This window comes from Lissotriton vulgaris, chromosome 6 (genome assembly GCF_964263255.1).
Source record: "Lissotriton vulgaris chromosome 6, aLisVul1.2, whole genome shotgun sequence".
Lineage (NCBI taxonomy): Eukaryota > Metazoa > Chordata > Amphibia > Caudata > Salamandridae > Lissotriton > Lissotriton vulgaris.
Window position 1 is genome coordinate 1,562,216,582 of NC_141694.1, and position 26,828 is coordinate 1,562,243,409.

Below are 26,828 nucleotides of genomic sequence, written 5' to 3' on the forward strand. Positions count from 1 at the left end.
AATGTATGGTAGTACTCGTCGTTCCTTCAGGACGATCAAACGTACTAGTTATCTTGATGATTATGCTTCATTTTCTAATTTGTTCATTTTTTTGCATGATGATATTTATGCCCACATGCATCAAGCATTTTTGGAGTCGCAAACAATGCGATTCCTTAAAATCGTCCGTTTGCGATTCCAAAAATGCTTTTTGAGATGCATCATTTGTTTTTGTTGAAAATCGCTAATTTTGCGATTTTCTAAAATGCGATTGCATTTAAGGAATCGCAATTTTGCGATTCCTTAAATGCAATGCATCATTCTTAAAAAAATTGCGAATTTAAAGATTGCAAGTGCAAATTACCACAAGGTTGAACCTCGTGGTAATTTGCGAAAAATGTTTAAAATGCTCAAATTAGCATTTTAAACACTGTCATGTTACAGACACACATGTCCTTAGGACATGCGTGTGTGAAACATCCATTTAAAAATAAATTTCAGAGGTGCAGGGGGGGGTCCTTTGGACCCCCCCCTGCACCCATGGAATGCATCAACATTTTGCGAATTCCAATTTGCGAATTCGCAATTACCATTGATTCCCATGGGCCTTTTGGCCCATAGGAATCAATGGGAATTGCGAAATCGCAAATTGGAATTCGCATAATATTTGCGATTCGGTAAAAATTGCGATTTTTACCGAATCGCAAATATTATGCACTTTCAATAATGCATCCCGCTTTGCGATTCCTTATTTGCGATTCGGTAAAAATCGCAAATTTGGAATCGCAAAATGGGAGTTTGATGCATGTGGGCAATAGTTTGTTATGGAGGGGAAGTGTGTGGCGTGCTCACCTTTCTTGTTTAACCATACCAATGTCACATTGGAAAGTTAAATCTGCCACAGTAGTTCAATGTATTAACTTGCTTGTACTTGAGGCTGAGTGTCAGTCGATTCGTCTGCCTTGTCTGTTGGATAGGATCTTCTAATAGGAATAAACCTGCAGTTAACAGCCTTCCTGTGTACAGCGTTTGACTTCAGGAATGTTACACACGGCCCTCCAGGGTTGTGGCAGAGGGAGTCTCGCCACTCTCTCCCTCTTCGGGTCGGTTTGACTGTTTGTGGTTGCCTCTAGGTGGGATGTTTCATCGCTCCACTGCTTTTTCCTGTCCTGCATCTTCCCGTCACTCCTCGGGCACTAGTCATGTTTCCCTGGGGGCAGGTGTCTCTCCTCCTGATATGCTGACCACCAGCTGGTCTTCGTGGTTCATTGCTCTGGCACTTGACTCAGCAGCGCTTTCTCGTTCCTCTACTACCAGCTCTTTTACTCTGCCTTCATCGGATGCGGCCTATTGACACCTCCACGTCACGTCCCAAGCCACACTTAGAGCGCTACCCTCACTTTCTTTTTGTCTCATTTTAGGCACCATATTGGAAATCCAGCCCAGGAAACGCACTGGATTACAGAGGGTTTTTCTATGCTGCCCCAAATCTGGTTCTAGAAAGGTCTTCCATTGTCCTGTCAAGGATCCAAGAATTCTGGGGTGACAAAAGACCAGTGTCAGGTGCCTTTCTTTTTACTGGAGGCAAGACCTTTGAAATGTAGATGGAGCAGAGAACAGCTCCGCCCCAACTGTCCAGGCAGGAATGCCCACCCTGACTACAAATTATACATATTTCCACACCAAAACCAAATGCTTAAAGCCTAATTTATTAGACATAGGAGTCGTATGCTTTAACCCAGATAATAATTATTAGAAGCAAACCATTCACTTCAGATCTATTATGAACATCAGTACATAGCTCTGTGTCCTGAAAACCAAATGTTAAAGGAGAAGAAAATTGAACACTAATCATTATGTGAACCTAAAACAATTATTCTTTGGATTGCAACATATGAAAACTAAATGGTGGGAGAGAAATTATTTAGAGGATTGCAAAAATACAGTTTTGACTAATGTACTATCAATCACTGTTCAGTTATATCTAGAATTCTAGTTAAGTATACAGTATATTTTTAATTAAGTGGCAATTGTGATTTTTGGGGAGTAAATACTAGCATTCCTGGATCCATAAAACCATCTGCCAACCCATCCGAAATGAAGAACTACCCGCCAACCTCTCTGCTCCCCTATCCAGCAAAGGTCCTTAAGAAAGCAATGAACCAGTGACTCACCCAACACCTAGAAGACCACGACATCCCAGACCCCTGCCAATCCGGATGTCGAGCTAATAACAGCACAAGACAGCCCTGATTGCAGACACAGATGATATCAGAGCCTTCCTGGACAGCATGGAAACAGCAGTCCTCATCTTCCTGGACCTGTCCACTGTATTTGACACTTTCTCCTACCACATCCTGATCAAGAGACTCCACCACAATGGGATTCAAGGAAACGCCCTCAAATGGATTGCCTTGTACCTCACCGGCAGAACCAACATGATCTGTCTCCCACCGTTCACCTCAGAGCTCAAGAAGATCATCTGCGGAGTCCCCCAAGGCTCGTCCCTTAGCCCGACACTTTTCAACACTTACATGGCCTCCCTGGCTGCCAAAACTGATCAAATTGACTCAACATTATCTCTTATGCCGATGATACATAGCTCATCCTCTCACTGTCCGAAGATCACTCTACCACTAAAGCTAACCTCCACAGATGCATGATGAACATTGGGGACTGGATGAAGGGCAACTGTCTCCAACTCAACACTGAAAAAACAGAAGTCCTTTGAGAACAACACTGATGCATGGTGGCCCGCGGAGCTCAGCACAATTCCTGCCCCTTAACCCCCTTCCTCAACTTCGGCATCATCCTGAAAAGCAAGCTATCTGTAGAGAAGAAAGTAAACACAGTCTCATCCGCCTGCTTCCACATCCTTTAGTTGCTCCACCACACCTTCAGGTGGCTCACGGCAGACACCAGAACAGCGGAGGATGCTCCTTTTTGCACCTTGCATTTGAGGCCTGGAACAACCTTTCCCTGCAACTCAGCACTGCATCGTCACTCCAGCAATTCAGAAGAGAACCTAAGACCTAGATGTATGAATGATCAAACCTCCACGCAGCAGCAAACAAGCCAAGCACTTTGAAATTCTTATGGATGATTTGCCGCGTTCTATAAATGTTTGATTGATTGATTCATGTCCCTCTTAGATTTCACTCTTCTCACAGTCGATTTCCTTCTCAAAACCTTGCTTTTTTTCTCAAACATAATAGGGTGTGTAGTCCTCTCAGTTGGTGCTTTAGGCCACAAAACCCTTTAGGGATAACAGAGTTATAAACGATAGATAGATAGATAGATAGATAGATAGATAGATAGATAGATAGATAGATAGATAGATAGATAGATAGATAGATAGATAGACAACAGACTAAAGCTTGAGGTAAATACACAGATTAAAATATTGTTGAAGATTTGTCACCCATTGAAGCAATCTGTGGGATTGTTATTTCCTTGAAAGTAGAAGGCTGAAGGTTAAGCAAGTTTTGAGTGAAAAACGTATTTGTTCATTCGACCAAATGTTTTAAAGTGCTGGTAAAGGTTAGCTTTACTAATCCACTCAACTATTCACGTGAAATAAGCATCTGTTCTTTGCAGTAGGCAGTGTACCCTTCTGTGCTACTTTAATTATCCCAACCTGCCCTTAAACAAAACTCTGCTCTCTCTGTCTAGCAGGAACATTAATAACAAAAGTTATCTTGGCATTTTTTTTGTTGCCTGAAAGCTAGAGAAAAAGGAACTGTGCAGCAGGTGCCTTTAAATTGTAAGTTATTGCTAAACACATCGCCCCTCCCTGAGGTCAGTGCCCCCCTCCAGGTCATCGCTCAGTGCAGCCGCAACAGTCCACCCCCCTATTACTAACATGATGAGTCCAGATTGAGCATACACCCAATGCATCCATAATCTAGTAGGCTCCTAGCACACTGAAACAAGGTACTTAGAGAAATTATTGACTGCAGTTGACCTAGTTACAGGATGATTTTAAATTAATTATCAAAACATGCCTATTTGGTATACTGTTTAGTGTTTGCGTCAATCAAATTGCTAAAGAGTCAGCAGCTAAAGAGCTCTTTGGAGAACTCTTATTTTCTGAGATAGTTTCATTGTGGGACAACCTACATTTAAAGGAGAACCAAAACATTGAGCAATTGAACAATGACTAAATATGTTTTCAAGAGCTTTAAAGTTGAGGAAAGTTGCACATATGATATCATGCAGGGGGGATTGGTTAATCGCTAGAAATACCATGTTTTTTACTTTGATTCCTAGAATGTATTTGGCATTAATTTAACTTTTTGTTTCCACAGCCATGGGACCAGATGTGCTGGTGAAGTATCTGCTGCAGCGAACAACAACATTTGTGGAGTGGGTGTAGCCTACAATTCAAAAGTTGCAGGTATTGTCTAAAATTTCTGGAATCCATCAATATTACCGGATCTACTATTAAGATAAATGTGTTGGATCCACTGCTAAAAGCACAATCCCAGAATCCACAAGCTCTCCAATTCCATCTACACTGGCGTTAACATTTTACTTATTTGTTTGTGACTAATTCTTGGTACGTAGCACTGGTTCTTCAATATCTTCAACACAGTTTCACTCCTCTTCTAACACTTACTGCTATCATTAATTCAGAATATCATGTTAAACTTCCATTATCAACCACACAGCACCAACTCATCAGTCAACTATAACAAAGTTCTCCGGGCACACAGAAATCCAAACATTGAGGTCGTGGTTTCAACAGTTCTTTATTTCCTTGTCCCACATACACCCTTTGCCAACACGTGTTTCGTTTCTGGCTGTTGCAGTCACAGAATACTTCATCAGGACTTTAAATCTAAAAAAAGCCATATTCATGTTAGGAGGACCACTGAGAAGGCTTTTTATGTAAGAAGCTTTCGGGAGTGAACCATGAAATTGATCTGGAAAGACACAAGATTTAGTGTCTAAATTGTCTTAAAAGCTACTTCTGGCTGTCGGATTAGAGTAAAAGAAAATGTCATGTCTTACATTACACTGTCCCAATGTTGTGTATGGGACTTTAAAATATGCTGTTAGACTAGTAATCATCAAAATTTATCAGAGTATTACATGTCAAAAGTCAACATGTTACTGTAGGATGGTGAGAGTTATGTCAGTCACGCTAAGATTGAATGTTACCTTGTATTAGCCATTTATCAAACTAGTCCATTTGTCGTTGTCCCACATGTGCTGGTGTAACTACATTACTATTCTCATGTTTCAGTCAAAAAAGAGACGATCTGCTAAACCATAATAGTTCTAGAAAGGTATATGCATTCTAGTATTGCCCCATCCAGTTGTTATGGTAAATAAAAGGCGGTATTTCAAAATATCTCCTTTTTGTATTGCATATGTTAGACCACAATAGGTTGTCACTGGCCACGTGTACATGTAATCTGTGAGTGTCCGTGTGGGGTTAGAAATTAGAGTTATAGATCCACCAGTTTCCAATTATCATTATATACCTAGAGGGAAGGCACCTCCAAGTTGGGCTCACTCACACAACAACGACTGAAACGTACTTGTTAATTCATTTCTTCAATGTGCAATTCCATGCTGCATCCAGTCCAGCTGTGTGAGCGGCCATGATCGGGAGCATTGGCATTGTGCTTGAGCACCATATTAGCTGTTGTTTACAAGCCGCTAGAAAAAGAGGACGTACTTGCCATATCAGGTATCACCCTAAACCTTGAGAAACAGGAGTGGCCATCTACATGTGTGAAATTCGTAACTATGATGTATTGATCCATTACAAATCCACAGAATATGTACTGATAAGTCCATAGGTATTGTCTTTTACAACTAGTACTTCATGTTAATGGTTGATATGCGTGTTTAACAAGTGCATGGCCAGTTCACATGAGACTTTATGTTCTGATCAAAGGTTTTAGTGTAAAATGTATGCGCCATGTAAATGATCACAAATGTCTATCTTATCGGTTGTAGGAAAGTACCCTATCAATTCATGATAGGCAATCACAAGTGGGAGCTAATAAATCGAGACCTGGGAGAACAATCTCAGAAGAGAATTCCGGTAGGGTTATACTCATTAGGTCTTCTGGAAAGGGTAAGGCTCATATAATGTTATGAGCTGCATTTCACAATGCAGATGGGCTTCATATCCACGATATGAATGTTATCGCCCCAATATATTGTAGAAGTTGTTATGGTTATATTGTTGAGAGTATCCTTGTGTGTGTACTAGATTTTAATGTTAGTTTTTCAATCAGGAAAATGAAATAAGGAATAGATCCCAGTGTGTGTATTCAGTGTTGGTGACCCACAGTGGGGTGGTGAGAAAATTCCTATGAGGGAGTTGCCCCCAACAGGGGAAGAAGCTGCCCCACCATTATCACAATATCAGTTCATTGGGAACAATTAACATTAGTGTTAAGAGTGACTCTCCCTCAATGTCAGAAACATGGCCGGACAACACTCGGTTTTATCATGCATTTGCTAAATCAATATCATGTCGGCAGATTATAAGTACAGCAATACATCTGTTGTCACATCTAATTATCTCATCTTCAAAACATAGGCAGAATATTTAATTCATTCCCTGAAAGACGATCATTATATTTCAAACTCTGTTAGTCACTCAAGAAGTAATGGATCTGTTACTTCTGCCGAACATTGTTAACACGCTAATCACCCTGGGTGTTTTCAGGCAATCTATATTCCTACTGTAGAAGCCTAAACTGGACAAAGATAGACTCACTAACTGCTGTCCAGTCATCTACCTGCAGTTCCTTGAAATGGTGCACAACTGCTTGTAATATCTCTTGTCTTCTTCTTCATCACCACCCCCTTTTCTGAATCGTTTTTGGCCACTATAGGTGTGGCAGGGTATGCTCAGACATGAGTCCCTTTCTCAATGCACCATCAGGATTCAAGCAAGCCGGGCCGAAGACGGCTGAAATGCCAGAAACCGGTCCCCGGTAGCTTGTCTCCTTTCTGGTGAAGAATTGGCTTGGTAGTTTAGTCTGCCCTGTTCCCATGATGCACTGGGCCAGGGACAGACTGATTTGCCTATAGCCAGGTTCTGAGCTGGGATGGTGCTGTGAGATAAATAACGGTGATGGATCAAGCCCTGATCTTTGGACTGGGTAAGAGTGGTCTGCTTAATTCAGACACTCTGTTCATCACCACCCCCTTTTCTGAATCGTTTTTGGCCACTATAGGTGTGGCAGGGTATACTCAGACATGAGTCCCTTTCTCACTGCACCATCAGGATTCAAGCAAGCCGGGCCGAAGACGGCTGAAATGCCAGAAACCGGTCCCCGGTAGCTTGTCTCCTTTCTGGTGAAGAATTGGCTTGGTAGTTTAGTCTGCCCTGTTCCCATGATGCACTGGGCCAGGGACCGACTGATTTCCATATAGCCAGGTTCTGAGCTGGGATGGTGCAGTGAGATAAATAACGGTGATGGATCAAGCCCTGATCTTTGGACTGGGTAAGAGTGGTCTGCTTAATTAATACACTCTGTTCATCACCACCCCCTTTTCTGAATCGTTTATGGCCACTGTAGGTGTGGCAGGGTATACTCAGACATGAGTCCATTTCTCACTGCACCATCAGGATTCAAGCAAGCCGGGCCGAAGACGGCTGAAATGCCAGAAACCGGTCCCCGGTAGCTTGTCTCCTTTCTGGTGAAGAATTGGCTTGGTAGTTTAGTCTGCCCTGTTCCCATGATGCACTGGGCCAGGGACAGACTGATTTGCATATAGCCAGGTTCTGAGCTGGGATGGTGCAGTGAGATAAATAACGGTGATGGATCAAGCCCTGATCTTTGGACTGAGTAAGAGTGGTCTGCTTAATTCAGACACTCTGTTCATCACCACCCCCTTTTCTGAATCGTTTTTGGCCACTATAGGTGTGGCAGGGTATACTCAGACATGAGTCCCTTTCTCACTGCACCATCAGGATTCAAGCAAGCCGGCCCGAAGACGGCTGAAATGCCAGAAACCGGTCCCCGGTAGCTTGTCTCCTTTCTGGTGAAGAATTGGCTTGGTAGTTTAGTCTGCCCTGTTCCCATGATGCACTGGGCCAGGGACAGACTGATTTGCATATAGCCAGGTTCTGAGCTGGGATGGTGCAGTGAGATAAATAACGGTGATGGATCAAGCCCTGATCTTTGGACTGGGTAAGAGTGGTCTGCTTAATTCAGACACTCTGTTCATCACCACCCCCTTTTCTGAATCGTTTTTGGCCACTATAGGTGTGGCAGGGTATACTCAGACATGAGTCCCTTTCTCACTGCACCATCAGGATTCAAGCAAGCCGGGCCGAAGACGGCTGAAATGCCAGAAACCGGTCCCCGGTAGCTTGTCTCCTTTCTGGTGAAGAATTAGCTTGGTAGTTTAGTCTGCCCTGTTCCCATGATGCACTGGGCCAGGGACCGACTGATTTGCATATAGCCAGGTTCTGAGCTGGGATGGTGCAGTGAGATAAATAACGGTGATGGATCAAGCCCTGATCTTTGGACTGGGTAAGAGTGGTCTGCTTAATTCAGACACTCTGTTCATCACCAGCCCCTTTTCTGAATCGTTTTTGGCCACTATAGCTGTGGCAGGGTATACTCAGACATGAGTCCCTTTCTCACTGCACCATCAGGATTCAAGCAAGCTGGGCCGAAGACGGCTGAAATGCCAGAAACCGGTCCCCGGTAGCTTGTCTCCTTTCTGGTGAAGAATTGGCTTGGTAGTTTAGTCTGCCCTGTTCCCATGATGCACTGGGCCAGGGACAGACTGATTTGCATATAGCCAGGTTCTGAGCTGGGATGGTGCAGTGAGATAAATAACGGTGATGGATCAAGCCCTGATCTTTGGACTGGGTAAGAGTGGTCTGCTTAATTCAGACACTCTGCTCATCACCACCCCCTTTTTTCTGAATCGTTTTTGGCCACTATAGGTGCGGCAGGGTATACTCAGACATGAGTCCCTTTCTCACTGCACCATCAGGATTCAAGCAAGCCGGGCCGAAGACAGCTGAAATGCCAGAAACCGGTCCCCGCTAGCTTCTCTCCTTTCTGGTGAAGAATTGGCTTGGTAGTTTAGTCTGCCCTGTTCCCATGATGCACTGGGCCAGGGACAGACTGATTTGCATATAGCCAGGTTCTGAGCTGGGATGGTGCAGTGAGATAAATAACGGTGATGGATAAAGCCCTGATCTTTGGACTGGGTAAGAGTGGTCTGCTTAATTCAGACACTCTGTTCATCACCTCCCCCTTTTCTGAATCGTGTTTGGCCACTATGGGTGTGGCAGGGTATACTCAGACATGAGTCCCTTTCTCACTGCACCATCAGGATTCAAGCAAGCCGGGCCGAAGACGGCTGAAATGCCAGAAACCGGTCTCCGGTAGCTTGTCTCCTTTCTGGTGAAGAATTGGCTTGGTAGTTTAGTCTGCCCTGTTCCCATGATGCACTGGGCCAGGGACAAACTGATTTGCATATAGCCAGGTTCTGAGCTGGGATGGTGCAGTGAGATAAATAACGGTGATGGATCAAGCCCAGATCTTTGGACTGGGTAAGAGTGGTCTGCTTAATTCAGGCACTCTGTTCATCACCACCCCCTTTTCTGAATCGTTTTTGGCCACTATAGGTGTGGCAGGGTATACTCAGACATGAGTCTCTTTTTCACTGCACCATCAGGATTCAAGCAAGCCGGGCCGAAGACGGCTGAAATTCCATAAACCGGTCCCCGGTAGCTTGTCTCCTTTCTGGTGAAGAATTGGCTTGGTAGTTTAGTCTGCCCTGTTCCCATGATGCACTGGGCCAGGGACAGACTGATTTGCATATAGCCAGGTTCTGAGCTGGGATGGTGCAGTGAGATAAATAACGGTGATGGATCAAGCCCTGATCTTTGGACTGGGTAAGAGTGGTCTGCTTAATTCAGACACTCTGTTCATCACCACCCCCTTTTCTGAATCGTTTTTGGCCACTATAGGTGTGGCAGGGTATACTCAGACATGAGTCCCTTTCTCACTGCACCATCAGGATTCAAGCAAGCCGGGCCGAAGACGGCTGAAATGCCAGAAACCGGTCCCCGGTAGCTTGTCTCCTTTCTGGTGAAGAATTGGCTTGGTAGTTTAGTCTGCCCTGTTCCCATGATGCACTGGGCCAGGGACAGACTGATTTGCATATAGCCAGGTTCTGAGCTGGGATGGTGCAGTGAGATAAATAACGGTGATGGATCAAGCCCTGATCTTTGGACTGGGTAAGAGTGGTCTGCTTAATTCAGACACTCTGTTCATCACCACCCCCTTTTCTGAATCGTTTTTGGCCACTATAGGTGTGGCAGGGTATACTCAGACATGAGTCCCTTTCTCACTGCACCATCAGGATTCAAGCAAGCTGGGCCGAAGACGGCTGAAATGCCAGAAACCGGTCCCCAGTAGCTTGTCTCCTTTCTGGTGAAAAATTGACTTGGTAGTTTAGTCTGCCCTGTTCCCATGATGCACTGGGCCAGGGACAGACTGATTTGCATATAGCCAGGTTCTGAGCTGGGATGGTGCAGTGAGATAAATAACGGTGATGGATCAAGCCCTGATCTTTGGACTGGGTAAGAGTGGTCTGCTTAATTCAGACACTCTGTTCATCACCACCCCCTTTTCTGAATCGTTCTTCTAGTGGAAGCAATGAAATACTGACCGACATCTTGAGACCCAACATACACCCCTGAAGTGTGTCTAACATGCAGCAGATCATCTAATTTTAAGGTGTTTGGAAGTTTTCTATAATCACTGGTGCCAGCTCCTCCTCTTTATCAATTTCAAGACCTACACAATTATTTACTAGGCACCACCTCTGGAAATATAGGAAAAGAGTGCAAGTCTTGTGCTATGCTCCAAAGACATGCCCTTCATCCCAGCCAAGATACACAGACCCAATCCCTTTTTAAAACCAGAAACAGATAAAGGTACATGTCTTCATATAAAACCTTATTGAAGTGTAACCAATACGCTCTCCCCATTCTGTTCCATATGTTTTCTGTTTTCTCGCCTTCTTATCCATTTACATTTCCCAACTCTCTATTTCCCCTCGCAGACCCTTAGGCAGGGCTTACAGACCTTATGGTCACTCTGGATGTCCATAAAAACTCCATGGCAAAATGTAATTTTTTTCAATGTAACCTTTAATGATGTAGATGATCAGGAGGTGAACATTGTTACTGTTACTTAAAACTGATCAAGACATTATATATGTATTTGTCTACCTGAAAGAAAAAAAAAGAATAGTGGGCAAGAAATAAGCTCTCTGGCACACCAGGGAGCCAAATGAAGAGAAGTAAGCTCTGAGAACAATTAAAAACATATATCCTGCATTGCACACCTTTGTGCAGCCCTTAAAAGTAATAAATACATTGGAAGCCAACACAATCTCTCGAATAAAAGAGTCAGCTAGTACAAACTACCCAAAAATGTTTGCAAATGGTGCAATCCTCATCTAACTCCACCTTTCTATCATTGTCAATGACCACCCACACAAAGGTGAAGTTAACTTGTTCTATTCAAAAGTCAGCTGCTCAAGGCCTTTTTTGATCTTTCCCATAATAACCACTCCTCTCTATTATATGCAGAAAAGCTCATACCAAGTGATCTCACTTTGCTGAACTCTTGTCAAACCTTCTGAGCAAAGAAATGAGTTTGCGTATCACACTACTTTGGATCAACCTAATCAGCATTACTCTGCCAAGGTATCTTTACTGAATATGTGAAGTAGGTCATGCCTCACAGCTACAAAAAATCCCCACTGATCCCATGTCCTCAGCAACTTTTGTCTTGTTTTGGGATTCACATTTCTCTCTAAAGTATAACAATGTTGAATAATCAAACAACTCAAACAATTGATCATAGACAACAACCTTTTGGATGACCTCCGGTGCGTGTTTACATCAAGATGCTGTACTGAAACTACCAGTCTACGAATCATAGATAATGCTTTTACTTATCTTTGAAAGTATGCGTTCAAGCCTGCTGATTCTACTAACCCTTCATGTGACTTCTAAAACCATCAGTCATGATATTTTACTACAAACCCTGGGACTCTTGTGGGAATTATATCTCACTTACCATTACTAACTGATCAAAATAGGTGGCTAGTATTATAATCCAGTTCCTCTACGTCAAGTTGAGCCACAAAAAAATTAGGAGGTGTTGTGGTAACCTGGGTTGAATTGATTCTTGCTCCTGTTTTCCTCAAAATCCCTCCCCACTCCTTATCATGTGCCGCAGGACTCAGCACTTTCTTCCTAGTCAATTTATTTGTGATTACTAATGATACTAACATTTTTGGCACTCCAAATGTATTCTGATGCTATAGATATACAGAATCTTTTTTGTTTGGAGAATAGGGATTTATTGGCTGGTATTTTTCTGCAAACTCTTCGGGGGGTAAACTTTTAAATGAGTAAAAACAAGCCAAAGGTAAATTCTGAAACAAGCATTTGCAATGCAATATGTTTAGCATTTCTAAGCATTAGAGCTGTTATCAATGTGTTTTGATTTGGAGTGTAGTAAACAGAGACCCGGCTGCAGCATTGTCTAGAGGACTGGGAATGGGGAATTACCACTGGGAACAGAGACACAGCTGCAGCACTGCCTAGAGGACTTAGAATTGAAGAACTACCACAGAGACCAGAGACACAGCTGCAGCACTGCCTAGAGGACTTAGAATGGAAGAATTACCACCGAGACCAGAGACACAGCTGCAGCACTGCCTAGAGGACTTAGAATGGAAGGGTTACTGATGGGGCCACAGAAACGGCTATCAGCACTGCCTAGAGGACTTCGAATTGAGGTGCTACTGGTGGGACTAGAAATGCAGCTAGCAGCACTGCCTAGTGGATTTAGAATGAGGAAATACCCCTGGGACCAGAGACGCAGCTGCATCACTGTCTGGAGGTCTAAGAATGCGGATTTACCACTGGGAACACAGCTGCAGCACTGCCTTGAGGACTTAGACTGGAGGAATTACCACTGGCTCCAGAGACACAACTGCAGCACTGCCTAGAGGACTTAGAATGGATGATTTTCTGATGGGACCGGAGATGCAGCTATCAGCACTGCCTAGAGGACTTAGAACTAAGAATTTCCAACAGGACCAGAGAAGCAGCTAGCAGCACTGCCTAGATGACTGAGGATGCGGTATTACCACTGGATCAGAGAAGCAGTTGCAGCACTGTTTCGAGGACTAGCAAATCTTTCACCCCCTCATTTACTTATCTCTTGTTTACTATTATATACTTCCTGTGCACTTCAATCCTCTCTCCCTCTGTAATTTCTGAGCAACATACTGTAAAAAAGCTTCTCTGTTGTGCTGGTAATCAGCTCTGGTTATTATTTGCTTGGAATTGCACACCTTCTGTTCAAGTCTCTGAATCCCAATATGGGGACATTTCTACTCTAGCAAACAATGAACGAGTAAATAATTAAATAAGAAAAAGTCCAAGGTACCTTTATAATAAATTCCATCTAAACCCTTACATTCCCAGCCAGTTGGACTACGTTTAAAGCTTAGCTCGCACATCATTGGCAGGCACCGTTGTCTCGCTTCCCTAGTTAAGCAAAGATGTGATGGTTTTGCCTTCGCTGTGGCTGCAGTGCAATGTCATATATTTCTGTAGCTAAAAAGCCTGGGAGAAGGGGGTGGAGGAGCTATTTTTATTAGTAAAATAGAGAATGTTACTGGACTTGTTTTCTACATCGAAAGATCATTATCAGGTTACTAACACAAAAATACCCCGGCCAAGCCAAACATGACTGATTAGTGGGAGTTACACTACTTGCCGATGTATCATGTTATTCAAAGCTGGAAAGTGTATGTACATTTTTTCCTTTATGAGTACTGTCTCAGAGATATCGTTGTTTCTATAAATAGGATCGCAGACAAAAAGTAAACCAACAGTTTTCTGCAAACTATATAACGAAGAAAAAAGTCTGTGAATTTCAGAATGCCTATGACCATTGAGTGTGGAGGCAGAAAAGCAGCCGTAGCAGCAAAGAGGAAGGAAGTGAAAGGAGATTTGTTGTGTAGCTAGCACACGAGTCAGCGCGAGTACATGCTTGGCGCGAGGTTTGCTCGCGCATTTCTCCCACATGGACTCGTGCCGACTCGTGCTAATGTTTTCATTTAACTTCACATCTCGAGCTTTGTTATTGTTTAACTCTGCATCACTCGTGACCATTTACAGTTCACTGTATGTATATGCTTTTTCTCAACTGTAATGTGTGTCAGTTACCACGGAGTCCTTGGAGACTTGAGCTGTATGCAGAAGTGCTTCTTTACATGGAATAAACTTATTCTTTCTTCAATCATTTGTGGATATTTACTCAACAATTTGGCGACGAGGGACGGAGCATTGAACCTTCCTAGATTGAGTTTAGTTAGGGAAGATCTTATTCGCACTCATTGCTCTAGTAAAAAGTACTTTGATGAGAAGTGTGGTTCCAAAAAAGATCCGAAAGTGGAAGTTGGCATGATGGTGAAGGTTAAAAAACCATGGAAAGTCAAGAAGGGTGAAAGTTCATTTATGGGTCCTTTTGAAGTATCAGAGGTATTAAAAAACTCTGTGAGATTATCCAACAATAAGGTTTGGAACCTGAGTAGAATTGCTATTCTCAAAGCTGACAAGGGTGTTTACTGCAAAGAACTTATTCCTGAACATCCTGATCTTTCTTTTTTGGATGAGGATCTGAGTGAGGCTACAGTTCGTGATGGTACAGATGCTATACCTTGTTGCTCTAGTAGTTGTTATACCAATCAAGCTCCCACAGTACCTTCTAGTTCAAGTGACAGCTTCACTAGTCAGGAGGTTACTGTCCAACATGATGTTTCCTTACCCAAAAGAGCTACTAGGAAACCCAAGTGGTTATCAGATTTTGTTGCTTTCATGACAGGAAAAGTGTAACCCTTTTGTTTTTTTTTTCTCTTTCTTTATTTTTTTTTTCTTTCTCTCATAAGGAGGGAAGGTGTGTTGTGTAGCTAGCACACGAGTCAGCGCGAGTACATGCTTGGCGCGAGGTTTGCTCGCGCATGTCTCCCACATGGACTCGTGCCGACTCGTGCTAATGTTTTCATTTAACTTCACATCTCGAGCTTTGTTATTGTTTAACTCTGCATCACTCGTGACCATTTACAGTTCACTGTATGTATATGCTTTTTCTCAACTGTAATGTGTGTCAGTTACCACGGAGTCCTTGGAGACTTGAGCTGTGTACAGGAGTGCTTCTTTACATGGAATAAACTTATTCTTTCTTCAATCATTTGTGGATATTTACTCAACAAGATTGAAAAACAAGAGGAGCGGAGGATTAGTGGAAGGAAGTGGGGCATCACGAAAGCAGGGAAGGGCATGGTGGATTGTGGGAATAATTTAGAGGAATGACGAAGCAGGTGCGAGGAGGAAGAAGATGGGGTTCGGTGGGAGTTGGGTGGGGAAGGTGAGAATTGGGCAGTTGTGGCAGAGAGAGCAGGGCAATGGGCGGGGGAATAGTAGTTTAGAGGGGGTAAGGAGAATGTAAGAGAGAAAGAGAAGCAAGAAACAGGAAAAGGAGGGGACAGAAGAAAGGTGAAGGACCAGGGGAATAGAAGGGACAGGAGAGGGTGTCAGAGAGGAGTTGTAGAGCATTATGTTTAGGACCGCAAGCAGGGCCGGCTTCAACACTGGTAGCACCCTGTGCAATAATGCTTGTTGGCAGTCCCTCACCCCACCAATGACCACCTCTGCCACGGATTCCCTCACTAGCACCATTTAACAGTGCCCCTCAAGTCTCTATATCCACTGTCTTTCAGATTCATTTAGTTTTATAGCACCACTCATGCCAGTGTAAGGTGTTAGAGCACTTTACATCACACACATTGCACAGAGACAATCCTATAAGTGTAAATCAGCGCATAGGAAATGTTACATCAGACAGGACTACAAGATGTAATGTAGGAGTGACATGTCATCAATACTGTTAGGAAATATAGTTTGAGTCCTTATTCCTTAAGCACAAATTCAGAATATAAAATGTAACACTGTGAGGGTTTTTCTATAATAATAGGAATTGTTTTATATCCAAAGGAACCCTTTTGGCAAGATTAGGATAACTGGGCAAAAAAACATATAGCTCTAAAATATACCTTGCAGTTTGCATGTAGCTCTTTGATAACAGTGAATAGCTCAATGTTCTCTATAAGGATTTTGATTTATAAATGAAAAGTAACAAAAGTAGCTCTCTTACAGAAGCCGTAACCCATTGACCTATTTACATTATATGCTGTATGTTAGCTGTGTGGCACACTTTCTTAGCAGCAGGCATTTTAGCCCTCTGCGCTACCTTAGGATTAGTCAAAACTTCCACTAAACAACCCTCCGGTCTCTTTCCACGAATATGAGTAATCACCGGAGTAATCTTGACATTTTAATTAATGCCTGAAAATTGCTGGAGGCCAGGATCGCGGTGTAGGTGCTCTTGAAATGATAATATATTCGCAAAATTGACTCCCCCACCCCAAGTCGGCGCCGGCACCGGCACCGATCGCACCGCCCTAGAGCCACCCCTGACCGCAAGAGTGTCTTATAAGTATGCAGACCGGTGGTCATTCACCATGAACCCATGTTTATTGACCAACCAATGAAGAATGAAGAGGTTTAGCAGAAGCTGAGACATCCCGGGCAGTCGGCCCCACAGCCTAGACAAGTGTGCCAAGGCAATCGTCTCTATAGCACCAGAAAGCATCGGTCTCTGTCCTGGTGGTTCGCTCTTTCCTTCCTCAGGGCAGGGAGGAGCTGAGGGTTTGGGAGGGGGAGGGGTGAAAGGACATAAAGTGTGCTGGCTTGAGTCAGGTGAGAAAAGCCCTTCCTGTTAAGGAGGCTTAAGGTATGAGCAGGGAGTTGGGTAGTCTGGTGGGGCTGGGTGAAGTTGGTGTACTGAGACTTAAATGAGATTAGTCTTGGTAAGGAGCTGCAGGCCTGGATCCAATAATGTATCATTTACTGCATTTGGAACAGATCGTGCAGATAAATGCAGTGCATTATTCCCCTGCTGTGAGGTTATGTGCGCTATGGTCATTAGCTTGCAAACTGCCCCAGTTTCACCCGGCCTCGCTCTCAAGTGAATCAGTCTCTAGCTGACTATGTCGAATTTCTTTTTCATCCATACTGAAGAAATGCTTTGGGAGAAAGTTCGACTGTTTTCCCTGAGGCGCATGGCTGCCATTATTGAAGATCAATAACATATATTAGTAAAAAATGCATTTGGGCAAACCGAGCAAAATAAAGAAAAGGCGAGTGACCGCCGTTGTTGAAGATATAGGGCCAGATGTAGGTAAATTTTATTTTCCGACCTCTTAAATACCGAGTCATACCGACTCGGTATGTCAGAGGTCGGAAAATAAAAGTACCGAGATGTAGGTAAATGCAGATGTGCAATTACCGAATCGGAAACAGTCGGTATTTTCCGATGCGGGAAATACCGACCAGTTAATGCCCATTCATTCCTATGGGCTTAGAAGCCCATAGGATTGATTGGGCATTTACCGGTCGGTATTTACCACATCGGAAAATACCGACTGTCACAAGGGTGCAGGGGGTGTCACTTTGACACCCTCTGGCACCCCCAAAAGAGGCTCGGGTGCCATGTGGCAGGCATACCTGCCCTAAGGGCAGGTCTGCCTGTCATATGGCATAGGTGTGCATGCACACATGTGCATGCACACCAGAAACGGTATTTTACCATCAAGTAGTATTTGATGGTAAAATACCGATTTTGTACTGCTTGTGGGACTCAGAAGAGTCCCACCTACATACCAATTTACCGGAATCCGTAATGATACCGACTCGGTATTTTACATACTCGGTAAATTTACCTATCGGTAAATTTACCGAGTCTGTAAAATACAGGGACCTACATGTCAAATTGCTCTAACCGGTCGGTAACGGCCGAATTCGGCCGTTACCACCCGGTAAACGCCTACCTACATCTGGCCCTAAGTGAGGCGTGCCTTGCAATATAAAAAAATACATATAGCACGCCCTAAACTCCAACATATATTTTGTACTTCAAGACTGCTTTCCTCCATGCTCTTTAAGTAGAAAATAAAAGAAATAGTCCCCAAAGGAACACGAAAAATCATACAGTGTACGGAAACTGTGGGGGGTGCTCCTGAGAGAAAAATGGAAGTGATGTCTTGGGAGCACCAACCAATGAGGAGCCAGCAAAGAAGTCCAAGGGAGGAGCGAACTTGTGATAAGTAGAAGGCGGGATACACTCAGTATATTGAAAACAAGACTTTTTTCAGACAACCCATGCTCATTGACACTCAACCTCAAAATGGAGATTCTGGTAGTTGGTGAAATGTGGCCCACTGCCCTACCGGAATGAGTGTTTGCTCCATACTAGTCGAGGAGGTAAAAAAACTGGAAGTGGAAATTGTTGTCAATAATCAGCTACAACTTAGTAGAAGGTGTAATTTCAGGTTGTTTATATTCAATTTAAATAACAGGAATTCTTTTACTTATTTGCAGTATTTCTTTAGTGTGGACCTAGACACAGGAGCAACAGTGCACTTTGCAACTAAATGGTAACATAGAACATATTCAAACAGATTTGATAGAGGAAGGGATAACTGGCAGAGAAAATTAGAGATATAGTTACAGGAGGTATGTTTTTAGTCTATTGCGAAAAGCCAGTAGATATAGAATCGATCTGATAGATTCCAGGATAGAGTTTCATTTATGTTTTCCCTTTTCTGAATTTTGGAGTTTTAAGAATGAGTCTGTTTTTGTTTTATATATTTCATTGTCCTTAAATGAGTTTCAATTAAATTTAGACTGCTCCTCTAGTGGTGGCACAATGGGTGTTGCAGTCCACTTGTGACATTTAGGCCCTGGGTACACAGCGTACTATTTAATAGAGACTCATAGTTCTGTTTTAATTTTTATTAGTTTATTAGTTAATAAAAATTATAAGTGTGCACAATTCAAGCAACCATAACATAATACTTTGATCTACAATAATAGACAACAGTTACAAATTTCAGATAAATAAACCAAGCCTGTATCAACATTACTAAACGCAGGGAAATCATACAAAAAGGGCATTGTGCGAGCCATTGGGAACATAAAACATGCTAGGTGCACGAGTGTCGTACAAAAAAGTGCCCTGTGCAAATGATCAGGGGCATGAAACATACATAGTCATGTACAGATAGCCTACTACCTATCCGGGCTTTCCATAAAGTGTAATTGTGCCAAACTGCATTATGCGAGCATCAACACGCATCCTGTACACAGGAGCATAAACAATTATGCATTGCCCATAGACCTGCATGTGGGGTACTTGAAATTGGTTGTCAACCCCTGCCAGAATGTCAAGAGGCTCAAAAAGTAGAAGAGTAAGATCTTATACAATCAAACGAGATAAAAAGCATACACTGTAAAATCTACCATGTGTCTGTAAAGCATTATAACATACTCAAAATACTTAATTGAAACTGACCAAAGCTAAACAGCCAGGCTAAACAGGATAGGGGACAGTATTCCTTGTTCCCTTTCCCTAGCAGCCCACTCATTTGACTAATTCACAACAATGCTGGGATATGGGTCAATATTGTCTTTTTCGCTTTATAGCTGCCCACAGTATAATAAGGACCTTCTAATGCCCTCATCTAAACCATAGAGAATATCACTATTTACAGGGCTTTTTTCCTGATTATTAAAAATTGCTAAAAACTGCACCAGTCGAATGTTCAGCATAAGGTTTGGTAGGTTTAGAGCCGCTATGGCCCGACCTGCAGGTTCTTACTCAAAGGGCTAAAAACTTTTTATGAAACAGGGCCCTCCGGTGTACTAGTAAATGAGGGCATGAACAAAGTATGTTCATGAACATTTCATTTGACTGGTGGCACAAGTGGCACAATATATCCTCCAATAGTCCCTTCTTCTTCCATTTAGGTGTAAAGTCTAAAGTTTTTTTTATAAGTTCTCTCTTGATGGTAAAAGAAAATGCTGCCTCATAATAGACTTGTTCCATGCTGATATCATAACAGTTTATCACCAGCCCCCCATGTGATAGTTTTGCCAGCGTCGTTTTATCCTCCAGGAGACTTTTCTGCTGGATGCATTTATTCAGAGTTTTCTTGAAGATATAGTCACTTTGTGTTCAGTTGCCATAGATCTGAAAGACCAAGGTTCTCTCTGCTGTTCTATAGATACTTGGCAAAATGAATTTCCCCCTTTGTAGATTAAGTGATGCCTAGCCAAATGTGCTAATGAATCTTCAGGGGTGCTCCTTAATTGAAGACAGCATCTAACAAAAGCTCCTTGTCTGTCTGGGGGGTGTTTTACCAGAGAATATTCAAGTCTTACTTGGGCAGGGGAGGCAGGCTTCCGTGGCTGTAACACCCCTTTATACGATCATATTATGAGCTTCTCCAAGATGGTGCATATCTTATCTTGCATCTACAGGATATGGTGGAAATAAGGATTCAAAGGCAAATTAAATATGTCAATCAGGGATTAGCTAATTCTAAATGTTATTAGGACTTTGGGCACTGGACAGCAGCGTCCCAGTGTTCAGAGTCCCTACACCAACGATAAAACCTAGCAAAAAGATGGGGATTGTACATGCAAAAAGGGCATTTTCGTTCAAACGTATAGTGCATTGTCCTTCAATGTGCAATGCATTGTGCAGTGGGGAGGTTCAATGGTGTCTCTGCTGGTGTTTGGAAGTGAGTGCTTACATTGAAACAACATTTATAAGTTCAAGAAGGTGTCAATACAAAATACAAAAATAATATAAAATGCTGAAAACATTAGTGAGCAATGAGAACAATATAATTATAAACAGTAATGAGAAGAAAATCTGGGCAGTAGAACTAAAGGAAGGAGAAATAGTATTTATACAAATATGATTATGCAAAGGAAGGACATAAAAGTGGTAACAAAGAAAAGAAGGAATGCAAGGAGTAAGCATGGGCGAATTTTGCGTATCTGGCGTTCGCGAATTTGCGTATTTGCGAACCCACAATCCGCAAAATCCGAGAACTCCCGCGAATTTGCGGATAATTTTTTTTTGTGTTCACAAGGGTTTCTGCCAGTTCGCGAGGGTTTTGTACCAGTTCACAATTGCGAACTTACTTGTCGGCTCGCAACGGTCGTGACTTTGTTGTTTCTACATCTGGTTCATCATCACAGGTTCACAGCATCCTCTGTTTCACCACTGCCACCCTCTGATTCACCCATGCCACCCTCTGGTACATCACTGCCACCCTCTGATTCATCACTGTAGATTATGGGGGGGAAAAGCAAGCACACCTGCCCTGCTTCAACTGACATGAATTAATTTGGGGTTGATTAATGTGTCACTGAATTTAAACTTCCTGTCTGGCACCTGCTTCCTTATCTGTAATTTGCTTTCTGTTGCAGTGCAATTTTTTTTCCCAGGACCTTTGTGGCCTACTTGTAGCTATTCTATGAGCCTGCTGTGAGGGTCAGAGCAGGGTCATAGAATAGTTGCAACTAGGCAACTGAACTCTGGAGGGGCCCCTCAGGAAGCACTACAGAGATTGGTTACTAATGATGAGTTTGAACTTTTGTACCTGCTGAGTGCTTTCAGTTTTGCAAAACTCGTTGTTCTGCAGAACAGCAACTGTAATGCCCCAAACAAACGTACACCAAAACAGAGCCACCCAATATTCCCGGAGGGACTGGGTATAATCAATAACAATGAACACAAGTGTCCCTACAGGAATTATTCAAAAAACATTCAATGAATTTCAAATAGTCGCGAGCGCGGTCAATTATTTCACAGAAAGCAAGGCAAACAGAATTAAACTGTTTTATTATTCAAAATATATTTTTTATCTTTTATCTTTCTTTGTACTTATTACATATACACAACTTAAATATGGCAACAAAAATACTACGATATTGGCAAACAAAGTTCTCAGTAGTATAAGGCAACTTTTGTCATACAGATGGGACAATAAATAAATACCGTGTCCAAAACAGTATTAGTCACTGAGTAGTCATTTAACAGTCAAATGATGAGACAGAAAGTAAACAAAACGTTGCCAAGCGTCGACGTTTCGGTCCTCAATCGGTTAAAATAATCCAAAGGACCATCTTCAGGACCACACGTTGCACATATTTATCTAAAAACAGATACATATATAAGTATATAATGTACACAAACCTTGCCAGAATAGTAACGTCCACCTACTCCAAAAGAAAATACCGAAATTGTGACACCCAACACTTAAAAGTGACACTCAGAATGTCCACCATCACCAAAAACACCAATTCTAACGTGCCATTACCACAAATGGACTAAAAAAATATATTTACACAATCTGGATAGCAGGGGGCTTACCCAGGACCTCCAGCCGGAAGTCAAAGCGTTATGCACTGCATAAGCCTTATGTCTGTTGAAAAAGAAAAAACCACTATCATTGTGAAGTGAGCTCAAAGAAACCCTACCTAGAAGCTGTGAAAACGACACACACTGTGATATGGCACATACCTACAGGAGAGATCAATATCCCAAATAGACACTTCTATTGTACCGGAAAGAAATAAATCCAAGAAGTACACACGTCACCTAGAAAGCAAAACACTGCATTACTAAGTGTTGGCGTGCGTGTGAAAAACCCCTCTAATCAAGTCCAGCCCTGAAACTAAGCAGGGAACTCATCAGCAAAAACTTACTGAAAGGCGTGGGACATGCACCGTAGTTACACCTCGATCCGCAACAGCGTCCGAACAGAGCATCGGAAAGGAACCGTGTGAGGGCATTAAAAGACGTCGTGACATCACACGTTCAAGGGAGCCATCTTGGTGCAGTCTGAGGCTCTCCGTGTAAGTGTTTGCAACTAACGCAAAACCGGGTAGAAACATCGGTAATGGTGCCAGAATAGAGCCGCTCACAATGGTGCCGTGTTACTCAAGGGAAAGGTGAAGCAAAGTGTGGAACCGGCAACGTGCACAACTCTAAAATCACACAAAATCGATATGCAGTAATAAGCGTAAGGTGGAGGCCATATTGGAACGGGGTCCTCCCAACCAAGATCTAGCAAAGAATTGATGAAGCACTAACATCTACACCCAATACGGAACAACCAGCAAGAAGGAAATGTCAATAACCTGCATATACTCACAGGGTGGCCACAGCATGCCACTCAATCATGGAATTCAAGCCCCTGTCTACGGTGTCACAAGTCCAGATCCATTTATTTTCCCTTAGAGTAAGCAAGCGTTCCACATTCTGGCGCCGCTTGGTGACCTTAACAACATCAATAACAAACCAAAGCATTTCGTTAGGCTTATGCAATTGTTGCTGATAATGTTCAACTAACGGGGCAGTGATAACATTACACCTTATTCTAGACTGATGCTGTGCCACTCTTTTCTTAACTTGTTGTGTGGTTTTACCAATGTACGAAAGCATGCACGGACATTGGATACAATAAATAACATTCTTTGTGTTACAGTTTGAATGGTGATACAGTTTAATGTCTTTACCATTGATAGTGCAGTTTTTTAGTGTCTTAGTAGTATCACAAGCCGCACATGAGCCACAGGGGAAATGCCCGACCACAGGTGGAGTGGAGGTTACCACCTGTGGTCGGGCATTTCCCCTGTGGCTCATGTGCGGCTTGTGATACTACTAAGACACTAAAAAACTGCACTATCAATGGTAAAGACATTAAACTGTATCACCATTCAAACTGTAACACAAAGAATGTTATTTATTGTATCCAATGTCCGTGCATGCTTTCGTACATTGGTAAAACCACACAACAAGTTAAGAAAAGAGTGGCACAGCATCAGTCTAGAATAAGGTGTAATGTTATCACTGCCCCGTTAGTTGAACATTATCAGCAACAATTGCATAAGCCTAACGAAATGCTTTGGTTTGTTATTGATGTTGTTAAGGTCACCAAGCGGCGCCAGAATGTGGAACGCTTGCTTACTCTAAGGGAAAATAAATGGATCTGGACTTGTGACACCGTAGACAGGGGCTTGAATTCCATGATTGAGTGGCATGCTGTGGCCACCCTGTGAGTATATGCAGGTTATTGACATTTCCTTCTTGCTGGTTGTTCCGTATTGGGTGTAGATGTTAGTGCTTCATCAATTCTTTGCTAGATCTTGGTTGGGAGGACCCCGTTCCAATATGGCCTCCACCTTACGCCTATTACTGCATATCGATTTTGTGTGATTTTAGAGTTGTGCACGTTGCCGGTTCCACACTTTGCTTCACCTTTCCCTTGAGTAACACGGCACCATTGTGAGCGGCTCTATTCTGGCACCATTACCGATGTTTCTACCCGGTTTTGCGTTAGTTGCAAACACTTACACGGAGAGCCTCAGACTGCACCAAGATGGCTCCCTTGAACGTGTGATGTCACGACGTCTTTTAATGCCCTCACACGGTTCCTTTCCGATGCTCTGTCCAAACAAACGTAGGCAACTGAACTCTGGAGGGGCCCCTCAGGAAGCACTACAGGGAATGGTTACTAATGATGAGTGAACATTTACACCTGCTGAGTGCTTTCAGTTTTGCAAAACTCGTTTTTCTGCAGAACAGCAACTGTAATGCCCCAAACAAACTTACTTGTGAAAGTTGATTTCTAATCCAAAAGTGATCCAAAGAAAGTCAAAAAGGCCTCAAATCCAAAAAAAAGTGCAGGCAAATGTCAACCTGAGGAGTTATTCTGATAAAAATCATCATTTTCAGAAGGTTTATGCTGCTTGCTGGTGGATTTCTTGTGCAGAATTGCAAATGTTGTAATTTCGCGAGTACGAGATTGTTGCTGCCCGCCGCATCTACATGTTCGCAATTGCGAACTCTCGCGATGCGTCGCCAAACTCCCGCGGGATCCCGCAGCAAGATCCAAAATGGCGCAGCACTTGCAAAATATCAAGAAAAACAACTCGGCAAACGCTGAATGGCGGTAAGTGAACGCCGCAATATTGTATCACCAAGCAAAAAAATCCGTTGCGTGCGAATTTGCGGATTTTCGGTAAATTTGCGAGAGTTCGCCGATTGCGAATTTACCGAAAATCCGCAAAATCCACGAGCGGAACGGATTTTCCGCCCATGCTTAGCAAGGAGCATTTAAGGGGGTTTGGAGACCTCTTGCTGTGAAGGCAGCGGGTGAAACAAGCGTTTAGCACATGCATCAAGGTAAAGCGTGATAGGAAGCCATAAGTCTATGCGTTTTGCGGCCATGGGATCTGGAAAGACAAAAGCAGTATCTAGTCTATGATTCTGACAGACGTTATACCACCACGCTTTAAAGGAGATACTGGAAAAGTTCTTCCAATTGGCTGTATTCTGTTGAAATGCAACAGTTAACAGTAAATCAATAATCTTAAGGTTAAGTTCAACATCCTCCCAGCAGGGAGAAAGACTTCCTAGAAAAATGTTAGTGTGGGAAAAAGGAATGCAAGTATGAGAAATTACATTGATTTGAGCCCAAACCTGCAACCAAACATCATGAACAGATTTATATAGGAACAACATATGAAACAGAGTCGCTTGTGGGGAAGAGCAAGACCAGCACATGTGTGGAGTGTCTGGAAAACGCTTGTGAAGGTCAAAAGGCGTGAAAAGAAGTCTGTTGTAAATGAAAAACAAGGACTGTGTCAAGGTTGCCGCTCTAGAGGATTCGCGAATCTTAGTCCTTATCTTGCCCCATAAAGGAATGGACCAGGATGTGGCAAGATCATGTTCCCAGCACTCCTCCACTTTAGATTTGGGTCTAATGGAGTCTTTAGTATGTAGATGCTTGTAAATGGAGGAGGCTTTGGGAGTAGTGCGTAAAAAAGAAATGGAGTAATGAGGTAGGGGTAGGGGAGATAGGAGAGGAATATATTTGAGAGAGGCGAGTGTAAGTTACCATTACTGCCTCCTTAAGCAGGAGATAATTATGGGTGAAAGAAGCAGGTAGACCATAAAGGATGCGAAGAGTGGAGAAGGGTCTGAAAGAAGATTGTGAAAATAATTGGGAGATCCATATCAGCCCTCTTCGACGCCATGCCTTCCAGTAAAAGGGCTTGTTGCGAATTATGAGGGAGGTATTATGCCAAATAGTGGAGGTAAGAAAATCAGCAACAGTCGTAGGGGAAGCGGGAGAAGAGGATAGGAGCAATTTAGTTGTACATTTATGAATGGGGGTAGGAATGGAAGAGGGTTTACGTGAGAAAGAAAGATACTCAACAAAAGAGAAGGGAGAGAGAAGAAGGCGTTCAAATGTAGCCCATAAAGGGCAGGGAGAGAATATGGCTGAGATACCCGCCACCCCCTCTCAACACAATCCCCAAAAGGAGGGAAACCGGAAACAGTTCTTAAAGTTTTTGGATGTGGGATGGAGTGACCATCCCGGCCGTATTTATTAAAACAAAAAATTAAAACATTAAACGTTTTCATGTTATGTACAATTTCATTATCACATTATGATGTTTGGCTAACCTTAACATAATCTCTAATACAGAGGTTCTCCTAGCCGAACTAGCATCCTACAAAAAACATTCTCTAAGAACACTGAAATTGTACATCCTAACGTTTAAGGGCCAACGGCAAGGTCATAACCGGTGTCAAGATCCCTAACCAGACTTACCCCTCCCACTTGGGAGGGGCGACAGCACAGAGGCTTACCTCAAGTGCAACTACTAACAATTTCCCTTGACTTGACGGGGGCACTTAAGACTCGACGCCATTTAAAGGTCGTTCGAACACTTGTGTGTGGTATCTAGAAGGTATCGTTGACCTCTCCCCACCCCACACAACTTACCGCATCTGCCGTCGCAGATGACACTGGCCCCGGGAAATTCCCCA

General features: G+C 42.9%; 1 protein-coding gene across 1 annotated transcript in view; it reads left to right on the forward strand.

Moving 5' to 3' along the window:
• PCSK2 (proprotein convertase subtilisin/kexin type 2) overlaps nucleotides 1–26,828 on the forward strand; it is an 838,444-nt gene that overhangs the window by 579,441 nt on the left and 232,175 nt on the right. The window contains exon 7 of the mRNA XM_086927732.1: nucleotides 4,287–4,375. Coding sequence (XP_086783858.1) covers nucleotides 4,287–4,375 — 89 coding nt within the window. The remainder of the gene's footprint in view (nucleotides 1–4,286; nucleotides 4,376–26,828) is intronic.